Below are 18299 nucleotides of genomic sequence, written 5' to 3' on the forward strand. Positions count from 1 at the left end.
AAATAAACATACTTTTATGTGCCTTCTAAAACTTATTATCTAATGAAGCCATTGTATGATATTCACTAATTATAGGTATTTAATTTCTTAATATATCTTTATTTTTTAGATTTTTTAAAATTTTTTTAATAATAGCAACCATGTACTCTTCTTAACTTTTCTTTGCTACTGGCTTTCTGATGATAAAATTTTAAAAAAGTCTTAATTACTGATTGCCTTACTTATAAGAGACACTTGATCTAGGAGTGATCTGAATGGTCACGTTTCATATGAAAACAAGATTGCTATTAATTCCTATATTATAACCATTTGTTCCAGTTTCTGTATTCATAGACATTGAGTCTAGATATTGCATTTTAGTGTCTTAACAATTTTGCATTAGAAGAATACTCGTTTAAATGAAAAATATACAAATAATCAGTTATTAATTCACCAAAGCAGAATCAGTGCATAGAATATATTCAGTTATTTTCCTGGGGCATAATTTTGCTCTAGAAAAATATAATGGGGAAATTTGTATTCATTCATTCATTCGTTCATTCATTCATTTATCCATTTATTTATTTATTTATTTAATCTGAGATTATTACTCTATTCTAGGGAGAAGTTGTTGCCACATATTCTGCCCTGACTCACAAGACTTTTCAACCAATCCTAGAGCCTGTAGCTGCTTCAAGCTTAGCTCAGCGACGGAGCATGAAAAAGCGAACATCAACTGGCTTGTAAGATTTGCAGTGTTCCTCAGCTAAACAGGATGAAGAGAAAATTAAACATGTGGCTTTTTGCCTAATCTTATATCAATAGCATTGTTTTCTGCTATATTACTTGAATATTCTGTTTAGACCCTTTTTTAAGGGGAGTGAAGTTAAAAAAAAAAAAACAGGTCCACAATATTCATACTGTGTTGTTTGTAGTCATGTCCAAGTGTTTGTATCAGGAAATAATTGTAATCCACAGGTCTTAAAAACTTCTCTGCACATACATGTCTAAAATTCTTTTCAAGTAAAATTATTCTTAGTTTTAGTGGATTCAAATAATAATGGTCTAGAAATCATGCTTTTAGTGTAATGCCAAGCAACGTCAGTATTTTTTTAACATCTGATCTTGAAGGATAGGCTTTTTTTTTTCTACAAAGAAAAGCAAATGTGTGGAAGTTTGTTGTGCATAACCAAAGGACTCCATTCATTTATGGCTACTAAATTATTGTCATAGTAGTTTGGTGCCAGAGTGAGATGCATTTATCCTAATATATGATATGATTGGTGCCAAAGTTTTTATGGAAGAATTAAATCACCAGTAATGTGTGAGACAGACCTAAATATTTATCCATAAGTGGACTCATGTAGGAATGGTTTTCATAAGGTTTCTAACAATTTACAACAGAATTGTTGTACAAATGAAAAAATATCAAAAGACTTTATACTGGTGTTATAATCTTCCAAACAGGTCATAGTTAGTCCTTTGATAATAAAGTACATGGTGTTAACACTATCTTGGTGTTATGTAACCAGACTTTCAAGTTCACTAATTGGATTTAGTCATCATCTATCCCCTTTATAAATGAACTACACTGTTATTTTTCTGATTTCTATGTGCTTTGAGCTACAATGTAGCATACCAATCTACCTTGAATCCTATGATTATATAGTTGAAATTGTATTGTCGTGGACTTGTGCTCTTAGCACATATGGTATAGTATAATGTATTTCAGTAACTTTAGACAGTGCTACATAATAGTTATGCTTTGAGAAGAAAAACTAACATTTTAAATAGGAGTAATTTTAATCCTCTACAAAAAGGTTGAGCACATTTAAAAATCATATTTATAAAAGATATCTGGCCAAATTGGTCTTATTAAATTTATGATTCAGAACCACTGTGTTAATATGAATTGTTTTCTCTAAATACTGAAATTTAAAAAAAATTGTTTGTGTTGTTGAATAAAATACCATTACTACTACTACTACTACTACTACTACTACTGACAGAAAGAACTCATGAATGTAATTTGCAGGATATCATAGTTTTGTTTAATGAATATAAGTGAACTACTTGTGTGTGCTAGATGTACTGTTTGCTGTGTGTTTTTTTCTTAATTCAGAGACAGTTGATTGCTGAGTATACAGTTTAGGCTAGAAGACATGTACCTTTGGTATTTAATAAACCAATTATACATCTTATCTTTATAATGTAAGTGATCTATACCATGCACAAAAATCTGTTTCTGGGTGTAATATATAAAAGTATGTGTTCTTATTTTGAGGTGATTTTTGAAACATTTAAAAAACATTAAAAATATCTAATACTACATGGAAATATTACTTAGAAGTGGTTAAATTGGTACTATATTTTGTGGCTCTTTATGTTCCAATTTGGCTTTTTTATTCTTCATTTTGCTTAATTACATTAAGTGCTTGCATGTAACAGTTTGTGTCCATATATTTATTTTCCTCTTGTCATTATCTTGTTTGTGTTGTTATGCCATCTTCTTATCAGAATTGATACATCAAACTCAGAGGTATAATTTCAGTGCTAAACTTTTCAGCACAAATATTATATCCATATATACTTTTCATGTAATAAAATTAAGGGAAGTGAAATTGAAAAATGATCAGAAAATAAACTTCTGGCTTTTTATATTCAATGGTTTTTAAAAGTAGATGGTCAATTTTCAGTTAATATGTTCAAAAAGATCATATCACACAGTTCCATCATGAAAGGAACACTGTAAGAAATAAGCAGTGATCATTATGATTCCTCATCACCCAGTGAGGACTGACAGTCTGAAAGATACAAGTGGATATACCCAATAATTGTAAAACAGTTTTCTGCTGGAATATGTAAACATGCAAAACTAAGAACTATAGTAGTAAGGACAACTTTATTATAAAGGAAAGCTTAAAATGTACCCTCATTTTGTAGGAGGTGCCCAGCTAGGGATGCCTAATTATCTACTTTTTGGCTATAACTCTAACCATAAATTTAGATTTGAATGGAACATTTTTAATGAGACTTCTATAAATGCTTGACCAACAAAATGATTCTGTGGTTTCTAATAGATTCATGAATTAATTACATTGTTTTTCTTTCCAGTTAATGGTTATTTATAATATTTAATGATATAACAGTTTGAGTTTTTTTTTCTGAAAGGGAGACAATATTGAACTTATTTATTATTTTTCTTAAAGGAAAATACCAAATTTGCTCAGTAGATTAACAGTCTTTCATTCTAAGGCACATATTACCATGAATACACTCAGGAAACCATTTGCAAGAAAATTAGAAGTGTAGCACTGTTGACTGATTTTTGTGGGTAAAACAGTAGTTTCCGTTCTTTTATGAAGATAAAATTTGAGCCTGTTTTTGTTAGATTCAGGAATACCTAAACCTTGTTATTTGTAGTTTATTTTCATTCGTTACTAGATATAATAAAACATTTTTGTTGGCTCTTCTGGTTAGCTCAAAATGATTTCATGTTAGGCATCCCACAAACTTAATAAAAGATATTTGGTGTTTATAACATCTCCCCCATTGAAACAATATGTTAAAATAGTACTGCCCATGGACACTTATTCATACATATTGAATAGTCTTATTCTAATAGTAAGAGGCCTTTCATGGATAAAGAAGGAAAATAAAACAATACTTACTTTACACTAGAAAAATTATATTTCCACCAAGGCAGAGTTTGTCTTTGGCACTCTACATTCTCTTTCTGCTGCTTTCCTACTTAAACACCTCACGGGGACTACTCCATCATTAAGATTTATCATGTTTTCTGTGTGCCAAAAGGGCCTCAATCCTTTTTTCTTCCCCATATCAGGACTTCCATTCCCTCAGAACGATTATTTTCAGCTAAAAAGTGAAATGCATGCTGTCTCATTAAATTACTTCACATTTTTCCAATATTGGCTAATAGATAATTGGCATTTTCTAAGGAATATGTCCACTAAACAGACAGGTTTCTAGTTTATAGGAGTTTCAGAAATTCTAACAAAAAGAAATTAATTTTAAATTCAGTTATTAGTGAAGGTTTTTTTGGGTGTGTGTGTGTGTGTGTGTGTGTGTGTGTAAAGAACTTACACAGTAGGTCCAAGGTTCAATTATATAATAAATTATTTCTTTTTTCCATAGTACTTTCTGATTTTCAGTCTTCATTTTCTTTTACCATCTTCTAAGCTTTTTGGTAGTAATGAACTTCTGTTACAAAATAGTATGGAGAGAGTCTGTGATTGATGATCATTTCTGTATATGTTGTTAAGCCCATATTTGTCTGTATTCTTTTTTCTCAAAGTACATAATTTGTAACACAAGGACTTTTATACCTCCTCCCATTATATTGGTAGAGAATAAAAGCACAGAGAGTTTGGATGCAAACTATCTATGGATCCCAAGTTTTTAAACACTTTGTCTAGATTTCAGGATGTATAAATCCTATTTATCATTTATTTTGCAAGAAAAATGCAAGCCATAATAGATATTGGTCAACTGCAATTAAACTGTTTTAGAACATGTTTTTTTACATTCCAACACTTATCCAGGCATAGTTTAGCATTTATCTCAAGATCTGCAGCTGAAATTAGTAGAATAAATCAGTATTGTTGTTATCTGCCTTCCTATGAAGAATGTAATAGCATTGATAGTGATTATTCACAACATATTAATCTCATGAATACACTATTCCTAGTTTTAGTCTTACAAAATAGTGAAATCTGTCATACTTCAAGTAAATTAATTTGATTGATTTACTGATTTGATTGACGGGAGGAAATGGAAGTTGATAAATCCTAAATTATAGGCATAGCTTTCTTTGAAATATGAAGCAGAAGACAAAGGAAAAGTACTTTTAGGATAGACAAATTTAAGCTTACTTATATTGTATTGGCAAATGATGCATCTTTCAATTATTATCTAGCAAGAAATTTAGCTAAATGCTTATATATACATATGTGTTTTTTGTTATGTGTATATGTACATGTGTATGTTTGTGCATGTGTGTACACACATACACAATTGCCATGTTAGGGTTTGTTCTGTGTTTACATTTTTAAACTCTGGATAATGGGAATTCTTTGGATGACTGTTTTACTTTCTAGTTGTCTAGTTATGGAAACTACTCTTCAAAAGATTTATTAATTTTATGTGGGATAGTTTTAGAGTATGTTGAAATAAGTGCATTAGTTTTTTAATAATTTATATCGTGACCAATTATTTACTTTTTTCTTTCCTATCAACTAATATTGCTCAGATCATATTTGATTTTTCTGTTTGAATACCTTCTCTCTGATATGGATACCACTTATAGCAAAAATGTAAGTTTTTTTAGTATGATAAAATTATATTTAATGGCAAGAAAGCAGCCTAGTAAGAAACCATCATTTTTAAAGCTATATATAAAATCTTAATTAAACATGCAAATTCTAGCATGATTTTGAAATGGAAAATTATATGGCACTAAATTCCATAGTACAAGAAAGGGAAATTGTTTTTTCTGAGTTTGATATTTTGTTGTTGTTGTTTTGTTTTTAGACAGGAAGTAGCATTGGCAGTTGTGAGTTACATAGGCTTTATGCAGAGAGCATACTATGCTATAGAGACTTTAAAAAATGATTTGCCACCACTTTCCAAGCACTTTTGAATTTATATACCTACTTTCTGATATAGAAGTATTAATTTACTTCCTTTTGTTGCACTTCTCAAGATAGAAATGGTGTTAAATAGAAGTTATGTATAAATTTGATTCACATGTAGTTACAAACTTAAAAGCTACAATTGAAAAAAAGGACCCCAGTGTTCAGATAAATCTATTTTCTCTTTTTGACTATTATAAATTTTATGCCATTATTTATCTTACAAATATTTTCTTTAAAGCACAGTTCTTTTTGGCATTGAAGTTTTGATTCATTGTATCACACTTTTCATCACATAAACCAAATCCAGTAGTGTATTTTTACAATGTTTTTCCCTCACAGTGCTGCTAAAGAAATGGCTATCATTTTGAATATATAACATGCCAAAGAAGACATAAAATTTATATATTTTTTGTTCTTGTTAAAACTCTGTGAGCAACATTTATCAAGATATCATGTTAAATTACTGGCATTCTCTTGGTACTAAATAAAAAGGCTGCAACTTTCTAACATTTTATACTTGAGCTTGCTTGATCATTTACGGATATAAAATTTTCTGTCTGCTTTTATTAAACACAGATAATTGCAGAATTAATTGAAACTTGCATACATCCATCAGGAGCCAGATATAACAACTATCAGTATATTGCTTATTGGCCATAAACTTTAATATTTCCTGAACTGTAATATTTTTCGTACTTTACAATCATTTACCTAATGTTCTTAAAAAAACAAAGGAATTGAAGAAAATGAGGATGGAAACATAAACATAATTTTTAGGACTTATCAGGAGAATGCATTTGTCTCCAAGTAAGTTAACCTGTTTTGTCCCATTGTCCCAGATGTGGCATGCCTATAAAAATTAATGTTATAATATATAATTATATAACAAAAATAATTCTTTTAAATAATAATAATTCTTTTAAACTTGGAATCAAATAAAATAGGAGACATTTAGCCAAAAGAGAAGTCACATGTTTGTAGGTCATGTTAAATTATATATCAGGTATACACACAATAGAAACTTGATGTGCTAGGTTCTAAATTACGATTCCCACCTATTTTGATGCTCCTGTGTCAATTACATTTAAATAGTCACAGAATTGAAAACTTGGGAATTACTGACTTAAGGTGAACAACCTTTTCTACAGTGAATATAAAATTAAAATCTTAGTCTCTATGTTTGGAAAAATTCCATTGATAATAATAGACATTTTAGCAAAACCATCACACATTATAGACCATGTTAAATTATGACATCTTTTCATACACACATATAAATTTGATCTCATATGTGTTTCAGAAATGCATTTGGAGCATGGTGATCAGAATCTCTACGTATCTTTCTTTTTTTTTTCAACTTCTTAAGTAGTACACATCCTAGACCAGCTTTAGGATGTCTAAAATTTGCTTTCCCATTAGTCACTTCTTTTCAACTCTTCTCTACTTTTGTTTTTCCATGTTTCCAGTTTCCCAATCCCATAGTAAACTATGTGGTTACCATTTGCATATCACAATACTTTTAGAAACTTATTTCTTCTAAAATACTTTATTCTGCAGTTGTCCTTTAAGCATTAGCTACTAGAATAGAGAATGTACTTTTTGCTCAGTGGGTCCCTGAAATAATTTGGGCCTAGCAGGCTAAACATGATTTAATTTGATTAGGTTGATTCAGAGGATGAGAGGTATATAAGACACAGATCACAATTTGTTTCCCCTGTGACTTCCCCAGTGTCCTCTTGAAGAAACAGATTGTCTGAAAATACTAGGGTTTTCTTTTAAAAGGAAAATTTCATTTCCTTGTATTATTGGTCTCTTCTGTAACCTAGAACTTGCTCTACCCAAGCATAAAGCATCCTCGAACTCCAGGTATCTCCTTCCCTCAGCCCTCTACAGGACTTCCCTGATTATGCATATGTTAAGCCACAGTCCTTGCCTTTCTCTCCTATTTAAATAATCTAAGATACATTTGGTGTATTTTCTGAACATAGGTAATTTCAATTTTTATGAAGTATTTTTAAGTAAGCCACCATGTTTTACATTTGATTATTTGGTTTCTGACAAAAACATATTGTTCGTTAATAGGTGTACTTTTTACTCAACAAAATATGTATTGTCTTTCTGTGCCTGCCACTATTAATGATTTTTATTCTTTTTCTAAAAGAACAGAGCAACTGACATGTACAAAAAGATGGTTAATTTTTTACAATTTTTTTGTAGTTGTAGATGGACAGTATGCCTTTATTTTATTTATTTTCACATGGTGCTAAGGATTGAACCCAGTGCCTCACATATGCTAGGCAAGTGTTCTGACATTGAGCTACAGCCCCAGCCCAGGTGGTTAATATTGATACACAAAAATAAAACTATGAGAACAGTATGTATGGCTAACAGATTATTTATTTTGAACATTAAACTTAACTTCCTGATAGGAAAGGCAATCAGCAAGTTAAGTGATAATTATATGACAAGAAGCATCTATTAAGATACCTTTTTGATATTAAAATTTTAAGAGTAGTTAACATAAGAGGCATTCAACAGAATAATGTCTTAAATCATATCTTACAGGGAATCCATTGGAAAATCTGGTTTCAATCACTCATACCTAACTCAAAACTTACTTAAATATGCAAGAGACATTCACTAGCTAGAATCAATATTAGTGAACATTTTTTCTTTTTCTTTTTTATTATTATTAGTTGTTCAAAACATTACAAATCTCTTGACATATCATATTTCATACATTTGATTCAAGTGGGTTATGAATTCCCATTTTTACCCCGTATACATATTGCAGAATCACATCAGTTACACATCCACAATTATACATACTGCCATACTAGTGTCTGTTGTATTTTGCTGCCTTTCCTATCCCCTTCCTATCCCCCCTCCCCTCCCCTCCCCTCCCATCTTCTCTCTCTACCCCATCTACTGTAATTCACTTCTCACCCTTGTTTTTTCCCTTTCCCCTCACATCCTCTTATATGTAATTTTGTATAACAATGAGGGTCTCCTTCCATTTCCATGCAGTTTCCCTTCTCTCTCCCTTTCCCTCCCACCTCTCTTACCTGTTTAATGGTAATCTTCTTCTCATGCTCTTCCTCCCTCCTCTGTTCTTAGTTGCCCTCCTTATATCAAAGGAGACATTTGGCATTTGTTTTTTAAGGATCGGCTAGCTTCACTTAGCATAATCTGCAAATGCCACGATTTTGTCATTTTTTAATGCTGAGTAATACTCTATTGTGTATAAATGCCACTTTTTTAATCCATTCATCTATTGAAGGGCATCTAGGTTGGTTCCACAGTCTAGCTATTGTGAATTGTGCTGCTATGAACATGGATGTAGCTGTATCCCTATAATACGCTTTTTTAAGGTCTTTGGGGAATAGTCCAAGAAGGGGAATAGCTGGGTCAAATGGTGCTTCCATTTCCAGCTTTCCAAGGAATCTCCATACTGCTTTCCAAATTGGCCACACCAATTTGCAGTCCCACCAGCAATGTACAAGTGTACCCTTTTCCCCTCATCCTTGCCAGCACTTGTTGTTGTTTGACTTCATAATGGCTGCCATTCTTACTGGAGTGAGATGGTATCTTAGGGTGGTATTAATTTGCATTTCTCTGACTGCTAGAGATGGTGAGCATTTTTTCAGGTACTTGTTGATTGATTGTATGTCCTCTGAGAAGTGTCTGTTTAGGTCCTTGGGTTATTTGTTCCTTATTGTTTAATTTTTTGAGTTCTTTGTATACTCCCGATATTAGGGCTCTATCTGAAGTGTGAGGAGTAAAAATTTGTTCCCAGGATGTAGGCTCCCTATTTACCTCTCTTATTGTTTCTCTTGCTGAGAAAAAATTTTTTAGTTTGAGTAAGTCCCATTTGTTGATTCTTGTTATTAACTCTTGTGCTATGGGTATCCTATTAAGGATTTGGAGCCTGACCCCACAGTATGTAGATAGGAGCCAACATTTTCTTCTATGAGACGCAGAGTGTCTGTTTTGATATCAAGCTCCTTGATCCATTTTGAGTTAACTTTTGTGCATGGCGAGAGAAATGGATTCAGATTCATTTTGTTGCATATGAATTTCCAGTTTTCCCAGCACCATTTGTTGCAGATGCTATCCTTCCTGCATTGCATGCTTTTAGCCCCTTTGTCAAAAATAAAATAGTTGTAATTTTGTGGATTGGCCTCTGTGTCCTCTATTCTGTACCATTGGTCCACCCGCCTGTTTTGGTACCAGTACCATGCTGTTTTTGTTACTATTGCTCTGTAGTATAGTTTGAAGTCTGGTATCGCTATGCCGCCTGATTCACTCTTCCTGCTTAGAATTGCTTTTGCTATTCTGGGTCTTTTATTTTTCCATATGAATTTCATGATTGCTTTGTCTATTTCTACAAGAAATGCCTTTGGGATTTTGATTGGCAGTGCATTAAACCTATAGAGAACTTTGGGTAATATCGCCATTTTGATGATGTAAGTTCTGCCTATCCATGAACAGGGTATATTTTTCCATCTTCTAAGATCTTCTATTTCTCTCTTTAGGGTTCTGTAGTTTTCATTGTATAAACCTTTCACCTCATTTGTTAGGTTGATCCCAAGTATTTTATTTTTTTTTAGGATATTGTGAATGGGGTGGTTGTCCTCATTTCCATTTCAGAAGATTTGCCTCTGATGTACATTAATGCCTTTGATTTATGGATGTTGATTTTATATCCTGCCACTTTGCTGAATTCATTTATTAGCTCTAGTAGTTTTTTTGTAGACCCTTTTGGTCTTCTAGGTATCGAATCATGTCATCTGCAAATAGTGATAATTTAAGTTCTTCTTTTCCTATTTTTATGCCTTTAATTTCTTTCGTCTGTCTAATTGCTCTGGCCAGTGTTTCGAGAACTATATTGAATAGAAGTGGTGATAGAGGGCATCCCTGTCTTGTTCCAGATTTTAGAGGGAATGCCTTCAACTTTTCTCCATTCAGAATGATGCTAGCCTGAGGCTTAGCATAGATAGCTTTTACAATGTTGAGGTAAGTTCCTGTTATCCCTAGTTTTTCTAGTGTTTTGAACATAAAAGGATGTACTTTGTTGAATGCTTTTTCTGCATCTATCGAGATGATCATGTGGTTCTTATGGTTAAGTCTATTGATGTAGTGAATAACATTTATTGATTTCCATATATTGAACCATCCTTGCATCCCAGGGATGAATCCTACTTGATCATGGTGCACAATTTTTTTGATATGTTTTTGTACCCGATTCGCCAGAATTTTATTGAGAATTTTTGCATCTAGGTTCATTAGAGATATTGGTCTGTAGTTTTCTTTCTTTGAAGTATCTTTGTCTGGTTTTGGAATCAGGGTAATGTTGGCCTCATAGAATGAATTTGGAAGAGTTCCCTCTTTTTATATTTCCTGAAATAACTTGAGAAGTATTGGTATTAATTCTTCTTTAAAGGTTTTTCAGTGTTTGAAATACGTTGTTCCAGGACCTTCTTGCTTTCAGCGTCTGTGATGAAAAATCAGCCATTAACCTTATTGATTTACCTCTGAATGTAATCTGCCTCCATTCTCTTGTAGGTTTTAATATTTTCTCTTTATTCTATATATTGGATATCTTCATAACAATGTGTCTTGGCATTGGTCTACTGTGATTTTTTATGCTCGGTGTCCTATGTACATCTAGAATTTGACCATCTGTTTACTTATTTATATCTGGAAAGTTTTCTAAAATTATCTCATTCAACAGATTGCTCATTACCTTGGTTTGGACCTCTATACCTTCCTCTATCCTGAGGACTCCTAAGTTTGGTTTTTTATGTTATCCCATATCTCTTGGATGTTTTTCTCATGATTTCTTACCACCCTTTCTGAGTTGGCTAGACTCTTTTCCAGGTGATATATTTTGTCTTCATTGTCCGATGTTCTGACTTCTACTTGCCCCACTCTGCTAGTGATTCTCTCATTTGAGTTTTTAATTTGGTTTATAGTTTCCTGCATTTCTAGGATTATTGTTTAATTTTTTTATAATCTCTATCTCCTGGTAAAGTTGCTTATTTGTTTCTGTAATTCATTTTAAATGTGTTCTTTCATTGTTTGGATCTGCTGTCTTATATCCTCTTTAAGATTCCATTCCTGGCTGGGGATGTGGCTCAAGCGGTAGCGCGCTTGCCTAGTGTGTGTGCGGAGGGTTCGATCCTCAGCACCACATACAAACAAAGATGTTGTATCCACCAAGAACTAAGAAAAAATAAATAAATGTTAAAATTCTCTCTCTCTCTCTCTCTGTCCCCCTCTCTCTCACTCTCTCTTTAAAAAAAAAAAAAGATTCCATTCCATCTGTATAAGGTATTCCTTGAGTTCTTTATTTGACCATTTTTCTGATGCCTCTAGGTTCTCCTGTAGATTTAGGCTGTCCTGCATTGTTTGTAATCCTTTTCTTCCTTGTTTTTTCATGCTGCTCATGTTACTTCAGGGTCTGTTTGACTGGTGAGTTACTGTTTATTCTTATAAATTTATTTTGTTTTTGTGTATCTCCAGAGTCCCTCCTTTGTGATGGGAGACTGTGACTAGAGATGATGAATTTTATTGCACTTTAAAGCAGATTCATTCGTTTCATAAAATGCTTACGGATTCTGATGGCATATAGCGATCTGTGGTTTGGTCTTGGGACTTATGTTTAGGTTGAGTGATATGATGGTACAGAGTTTGTTATATCTTGGCAACCTTGGAAGATTGCTTTACTGATGGAGGGATATTAACAGGAGAATGGTCCAGAGTATTTGGAGGTAGCCAGGGAATTGGTAGCACTATATCATGCCTGGGAACATTTATCTATACACATTTAGTAAATTACACATAAACAGCATCATAATGCTTGAGAGGAAAGTTATTAAAAGGGGAGGGAAGAAGTTGCTAAAGAGAATGAGAGTAAACAGGTAGAATTCAAGAAAAGGGGAATAAGGAAATTGAAAGAAATGAAAGGACAAAAAATTAAATTAAAATTAAAAATAAATACAATTTTAAAAATTAAAATAAAAAGAAAATTTAAAAATGCAGTCTTAAAGTTCGATTAACTTCTCTTCCAGTAGGTGGAGCTGTGCCCACTGGGCCAAGCTTCTCTTCTCAATATGCAGGAACCAATCACTGTGAGGCGGCTCCTCCTCCCCCACTGGACAGCTCTCCAAACCTAGGCTCCCAGGGCCTTTCCTGGTCTCCAGTCACTTCCCTGCTTTTCCTCCAGCCAGGCCCTGCTCACTGGTGACGTTCACCACAAAACTAGCTACACGCCGGCTCTGCCGCTCTCGGGATCCCTATTTTCTTGAACGACTGGACACACTCTCTCTGTTTGCCATTCCCCCAGACCCTAAGGTTGTGGAGCACGGGGCTAGGAACCATCAGCTTATTCTGCCTGCCCTCCGGTAGCCATGCCTCCGGAGCTGGCGCAAGAGACCTCGGTTGTCAGCGCTGGTGGGAGTGGTAGCCAGGGGTCAGGTGCCGCTCCTGACTCCCTCGGTCTGACAATAGCGCTCACAGGAGAGCTAGGGGGGGCCCTTGAGATTTTCCTGCTGTGTGCAGAGGAGGGACCTGTGGGTCACACACCTGCAGTCGCCGGTTTCAATGAAGCTATCCTCTCCACCGAATTCTGGTGATGTCAGTTCTCTGCCATGGTGGTGTCTGTTGTGAAGGGTGGCCGTTCATTCCCTTTTCGGTTGTGCGATGTGAAGGGTGGGTCTGGTCCAACTCTCCCAGGTCCCCTCTCAATCCTGGGCCAGCTGCCTATGAAGGCTTCTTTGCTATCACCTTAAAAGTTTCACGTAGGAACCGAAGAGTTGTTTCTCTATTCCGCAGGAGCATCCGTAGCGCTGAGGCGCTGAGTCATGGCGGTTTGGCGGCGAGAAGCTGACAATCAGCCAGAAACTGCGTATGGAGAGCCTGAATTTACCCGCTCCGGGCTTGGTGTGGGTTCTGAGGGGCGCAGACTGCTCACCCCAGGACCACTTCACCCCAGCATTGCCAAGTGATCCTGAGCAAACAACATTCAGTTGGTTTAAGACTCCCTTTGCCCGCACAGCTGAAGAGGTCACAGAATTGATCTTTTAGCGCCTGCTGCCATGTTGGATCTCCATTGAACATTTTTTTTACCTTCTCTGATGTCTTTGCTGGCCCATTGTCGGGTTCTATATGATGGCAATACCTGATTCAAACCATACTTCCTCTAAGGTTTAACTTTTAGCACTCAGAGGTAGAGACAATGGCATAAGAAATATTTGAACTGAAAGTGGGAAGAGCTTGAATACTTCTGATAGAAATTGATTATTATAACTAGGATAAGAACAAATGGATGGTGGATAAGAAATCATGTTTTCTATTCTTTTGACTGCCCAATATCCCTTGCAAGGACACACTTTTTAAAATATTTATGCCTATATAAATTGCATATATGGTACTGCTCTTCCCCAAACAGTATACCAAATCTCTTCCACTTTTGTAATGTACCAAGAACTCTTAAGTGATGTATAGTTCTCTTAGGTAAAATTGCTAGATGACTTAGAGCTAAGGGTTTTTGTTGTTGTTGTTACTCTTTAGCCTGGTTACATTTTTTGTTTAAAATTCATTTAAGTTTATTAATATTTCAATGTTAGTCCACTTTTCCTATTCTTACTGATTTATTTTGTGAATATGTAAAGCAATGACATGTTTTCAAAAGTCAAAGTATATAGAAAAATACACTCAAGAGAACTATCACTCCCTTCAGTATTGTCTGTATCTCATTTTTCCATACCCCTTGTAGGAAAATAATGCCATTGTTTTCTGGTTCATCCTTTCTGTGTTTCTTTATGGAAAGATAAACCTATGTTTGTATATTTTATTATTTCAATTATTGCTTACACACGGTTATCATGCTCTATTTTCTTATACTTTGCTTTTTTACTTAGTATATTTTGGAAATCCATGAGCTCATAGGTATTCTCCATCTTCCTTTTTACAGCTTCATAGTACATCATTCTGTATATGTACGTTAGTTCATCAATAAAACAAACACCTATGCTTTATTGTTTCCAATATTTTACAACCATAAATAATGTTGCAATCAATAACCTCACATGTATACATTTTTATACTGTTTGATATATCATGAGGGCAAATTTCTGAAAGCAGGATTTCTCCATTGAAGGATAATAAGTACATGTATAATTTTGTTAAGTATTGCTAAAATCCCAACTGTAAGCACTGTGCCATTTTGCATTCTTCCAAGCAATGGAGGAGAGCATACGGTTTTCAGTAGACCTAAAAATACAGTGTATTGAGAAACTTTGGTAATTTTGCTAAGTTAAGGAATGAAAAATGTTAGGTTTTGTTTGTATTTATTCTTAGCAAAATTGAATATGTTATGTATGTGTTCATAAGATTTTGGGCACTATTTCTCAAATTTTTATATTAGGGCTGTTAACCCTTTATCTGTGATGCATATTACACATATTTTCCCCAAATTTTTGTTTGTCTTTTACTTTATGTTTTCCCATGCAAGTTAATGTTTTATTAACTCAAAAATCACATTTTCTTTTGTTATATCAGGATTTTTAGTCATGTAGACAGAAAGCATTTATTAGTACCCAAGTTATAGAGTAACATGTTTTTTTCTAGTATTTGTATTGTTTTATATTTCTAATATAGCTATCCATTTGAATTTTATTTATGTGTGTGGTATTTATAATATATATCTTTATCCTTTTTCACGTGACTAGTTTTCCTATTATTAGTTATAAAAACATTAACTATGCCAAAATAATTTGAGAAATACTACCTTTATGACACCCTACACTTTTATTATTAATTGTTTTTAATTTCTTGACTTTCTATTCTGTCTCAATTATTTACCAATTCAGTGCTACAGTGCTATACTGTTTTCCTTTTGGAGGCTTTCTGATAGAATGTTTAAATATTTGATATGGCTAGTACTTCCCTGACCTAAGATGTTCTTTTTTCAATGTTTTCATAGCCATTCTTGTATGGTTATTTTTCTATATGGACTTTAGGATCAACTTGTTGAAGCTCCATAAAAATTTAGCTAGATTTTAATATATAGAGAGAACATGATTATTGCAATATAATTTTTCATTTTTATTATGGTACAGTGGGAACAATAATACACCATGGTCCTCAGTCCATAGACCATAACACACTTATGGACTAGTATAAGAATTCCCTGCCTTAGCAATGGCCAGTCACTGATCAGTGAGTCCCTGGTTTTGCACCCTTGAAGTATGTTCATTGTTTTCCATGGCGACATATAAGTCATTTAGGTTACCTTAATAAAGCTGCTCTCATTACCAGCCTACATTTTCTCAGTGCCCCCTAGGTACCAGAGATTTACTTAGGCTGTTGGTTAAAAAAGTATGACCCTTGGATCAGCAATATCAAGACCTTATGCAAATGTTAACAATGCAGATTCGTTGCTTGCCTCAAACTACAGAATCAGAAACTCTAGGACTAGGCCCCAGTATCCTGTGGTTTAACAAGATGATTCTTTAGCTGATGTTGGTATATGCTCAAGTTTGAGAATAACTGGCGTGGGAATGGAAAAGGCACAAGATATCTTTCAGGATTGGGGATTCTCTAATAATATGGCACCTTAAAAAGTTTAACATGCTTTTGGTGAATCTCCATATTGCTTTCCAAAGTGGTTGTACTAATTTGAAGTCCTACCAACAATGTATAAGTATACCTTTTCCCCCATATCCTTGCCATCAATTATTGTTAATTGAACCACCCTATGAACGAACTATTCCACACCTTGGTATTTACCCAAAGAACTAAAATCTGCATAGAATTTTCATATATGCAGACTGGTGTTTATAGCAGAACAATGTACAATAGCCCAGTTATGGAACAAGTCTAGGTGACTTGTTCAAACTTGGTATATGTACACAGTGAATTTCTACTCAGGTATAATGAAATTATATTATTTGTTGGTAAATGGATGGAAGTGGAGAACATTGATATTAAATGAAATAAGACAAACTCAAAAAAGTTAAGGGATGAGTGCTTTCCCTCACATGAGAAAGCTGGAGAAAGAAAATGAATTATAAAAGGGGATCTTGCAAAAATGGTAGGGAAGATCAGTAAAATAGAAATGGGGAACTAACGGCATGGGAAGGAGGAGAGGGAAAGAAAGGGGAAGAGCTGAAGAATGAAGTTGATCAAATTATGCTGACCATGTATGAATATATCACAGTTCATTTCAATTTCATATGTAACTGTAATGTACCAATAAAAAATAAATAGATAAAAGGTATACTAATAAAGTAAATGAGGGGATTGGGAGAAGAAGGAAGGGATGGGATAAGGAAATACTCAGTATTGAAATGGAGCAAACTATGTTATATACACTTATGATTGTGTCAAAATGATCCCCACTATTATGTATAAATATAGTGCATTAATTTTTAAAAAAGTTTAAAATTATTTTGATTATGATTATTTGCTGAATATCATGTATCAGCAACCACACCTAGGGAATTTATTAAATCATAATCTTTGCACAAATAATATAATATGGAAATTACCTTTACTTGTTCTTTTATTTATATTTTCATGTCTCCATAACTATAATTAACTTCAACTTTCTAATATGCAGTTTATTCTCTTAGTTAGAAAAATATAAGCAAAATATGTGCTAAGCAATTATATTTTCTCACCATAATTTCTTAAAATCATATAATCTTCCTGAACAATGTGTCTGTTCCTCTCCTATTTTTCCTTTAATTTGCACTGAAAAAGAAACCAAAATAAAATAACACCCCTGTTTGTCATTAGCATTTTTATAAATTGTGGTGCATTCTCTCCTGTCTAGACAGTATCTGTACAGATTTGTACCACTCAAAAAATTAAACCTTGATTGTTTTCTTTAGTTTGTGAGCCTGCTGTCTTAAAATGTTTATATTTAAACTTGTGAACAAGCTCAATCTCAGCAATCAGATTCATTTTTATTTTAGATAATTTTAGATGACTCATCAAATCCCTTTTATTTTGCATGGTTTTAGATGGCTCTCCTCTATGGTATTTATTGTATTGCATGGATCCACAATTATCCTTTTATAATCTTTTGAAAATAACAGTCTGATTTGTGAATTTTTCTAAGTCAATGCAATAAGTTTCTGATAGGTAATAACCATCACCCTAGAATTCTCTTCATTTTACTATCACAAACTTCAACATGATATGTTACTTACTTCTCCGGGTTTCTGTCACTTTTGTGTCACTGGGAATTTTTTCATGTTGATCAAAATTTAGAGTGACAGTTTTCTTGTTTTAATCTCTTCTGAAAGAAAAAATGTTCAGCAGAGCAAGTAAAGGATTTTTTATGAGCACTTTTCTTATCAAAATGACACTTCGTGTTTGAAGTCCTCCTGAGAGATGACATTCTTCTCAGGATTACATCTTTTCTTTATTGTTTACAGTTAGGGAAGCAACACCAAATGCCTTTGGTTAGTTGACTATTCTCTAGAATATTATTGTAACTTCATTTAGACCTTTCCTTTGTTTATCATCTACATATTTCACCACATGACTGTATTCAGCCTTTTTATTTTCATTTCCATATAAACATTAGAGCTGTGAAAGCATGTAAGAGACACCTCTTCAGAGATTTCCATTACCAGATATATTCAAACAAAA

General features: G+C 33.5%; 1 protein-coding gene and 1 long non-coding RNA gene across 11 annotated transcripts in view; both read left to right on the top strand.

Annotated features, from left to right (window-relative positions):
• The window catches only part of Rps6ka6 (ribosomal protein S6 kinase A6), a 146462-nt gene extending 142085 nt beyond the window's left edge, over positions 1–4377 (top strand). For all 10 annotated transcript variants that reach the window (XM_078034587.1, XM_078034591.1, XM_040282679.2 and 7 more), the window contains one exon: positions 601–4377. In XM_078034587.1, coding sequence (XP_077890713.1) covers positions 601–726 — 126 coding nt within the window. In that variant the 3' untranslated portion in view covers positions 727–4377. The remainder of the gene's footprint in view (positions 1–600) is intronic.
• A 1837-nt stretch (positions 4378–6214) lies between these two features.
• LOC120889041 (uncharacterized) lies at positions 6215–17532 on the top strand. The gene is made up of 2 exons (XR_005732793.2): positions 6215–12107; positions 13470–17532. It is a non-coding gene; the product is annotated as an uncharacterized LOC120889041 (long non-coding RNA).
• The last annotated feature ends 767 nt before the right edge of the window (positions 17533–18299 follow it).

Source organism: Ictidomys tridecemlineatus, chromosome X (assembly GCF_052094955.1).
Source record: "Ictidomys tridecemlineatus isolate mIctTri1 chromosome X, mIctTri1.hap1, whole genome shotgun sequence".
Classification (NCBI taxonomy): domain Eukaryota; kingdom Metazoa; phylum Chordata; class Mammalia; order Rodentia; family Sciuridae; genus Ictidomys; species Ictidomys tridecemlineatus.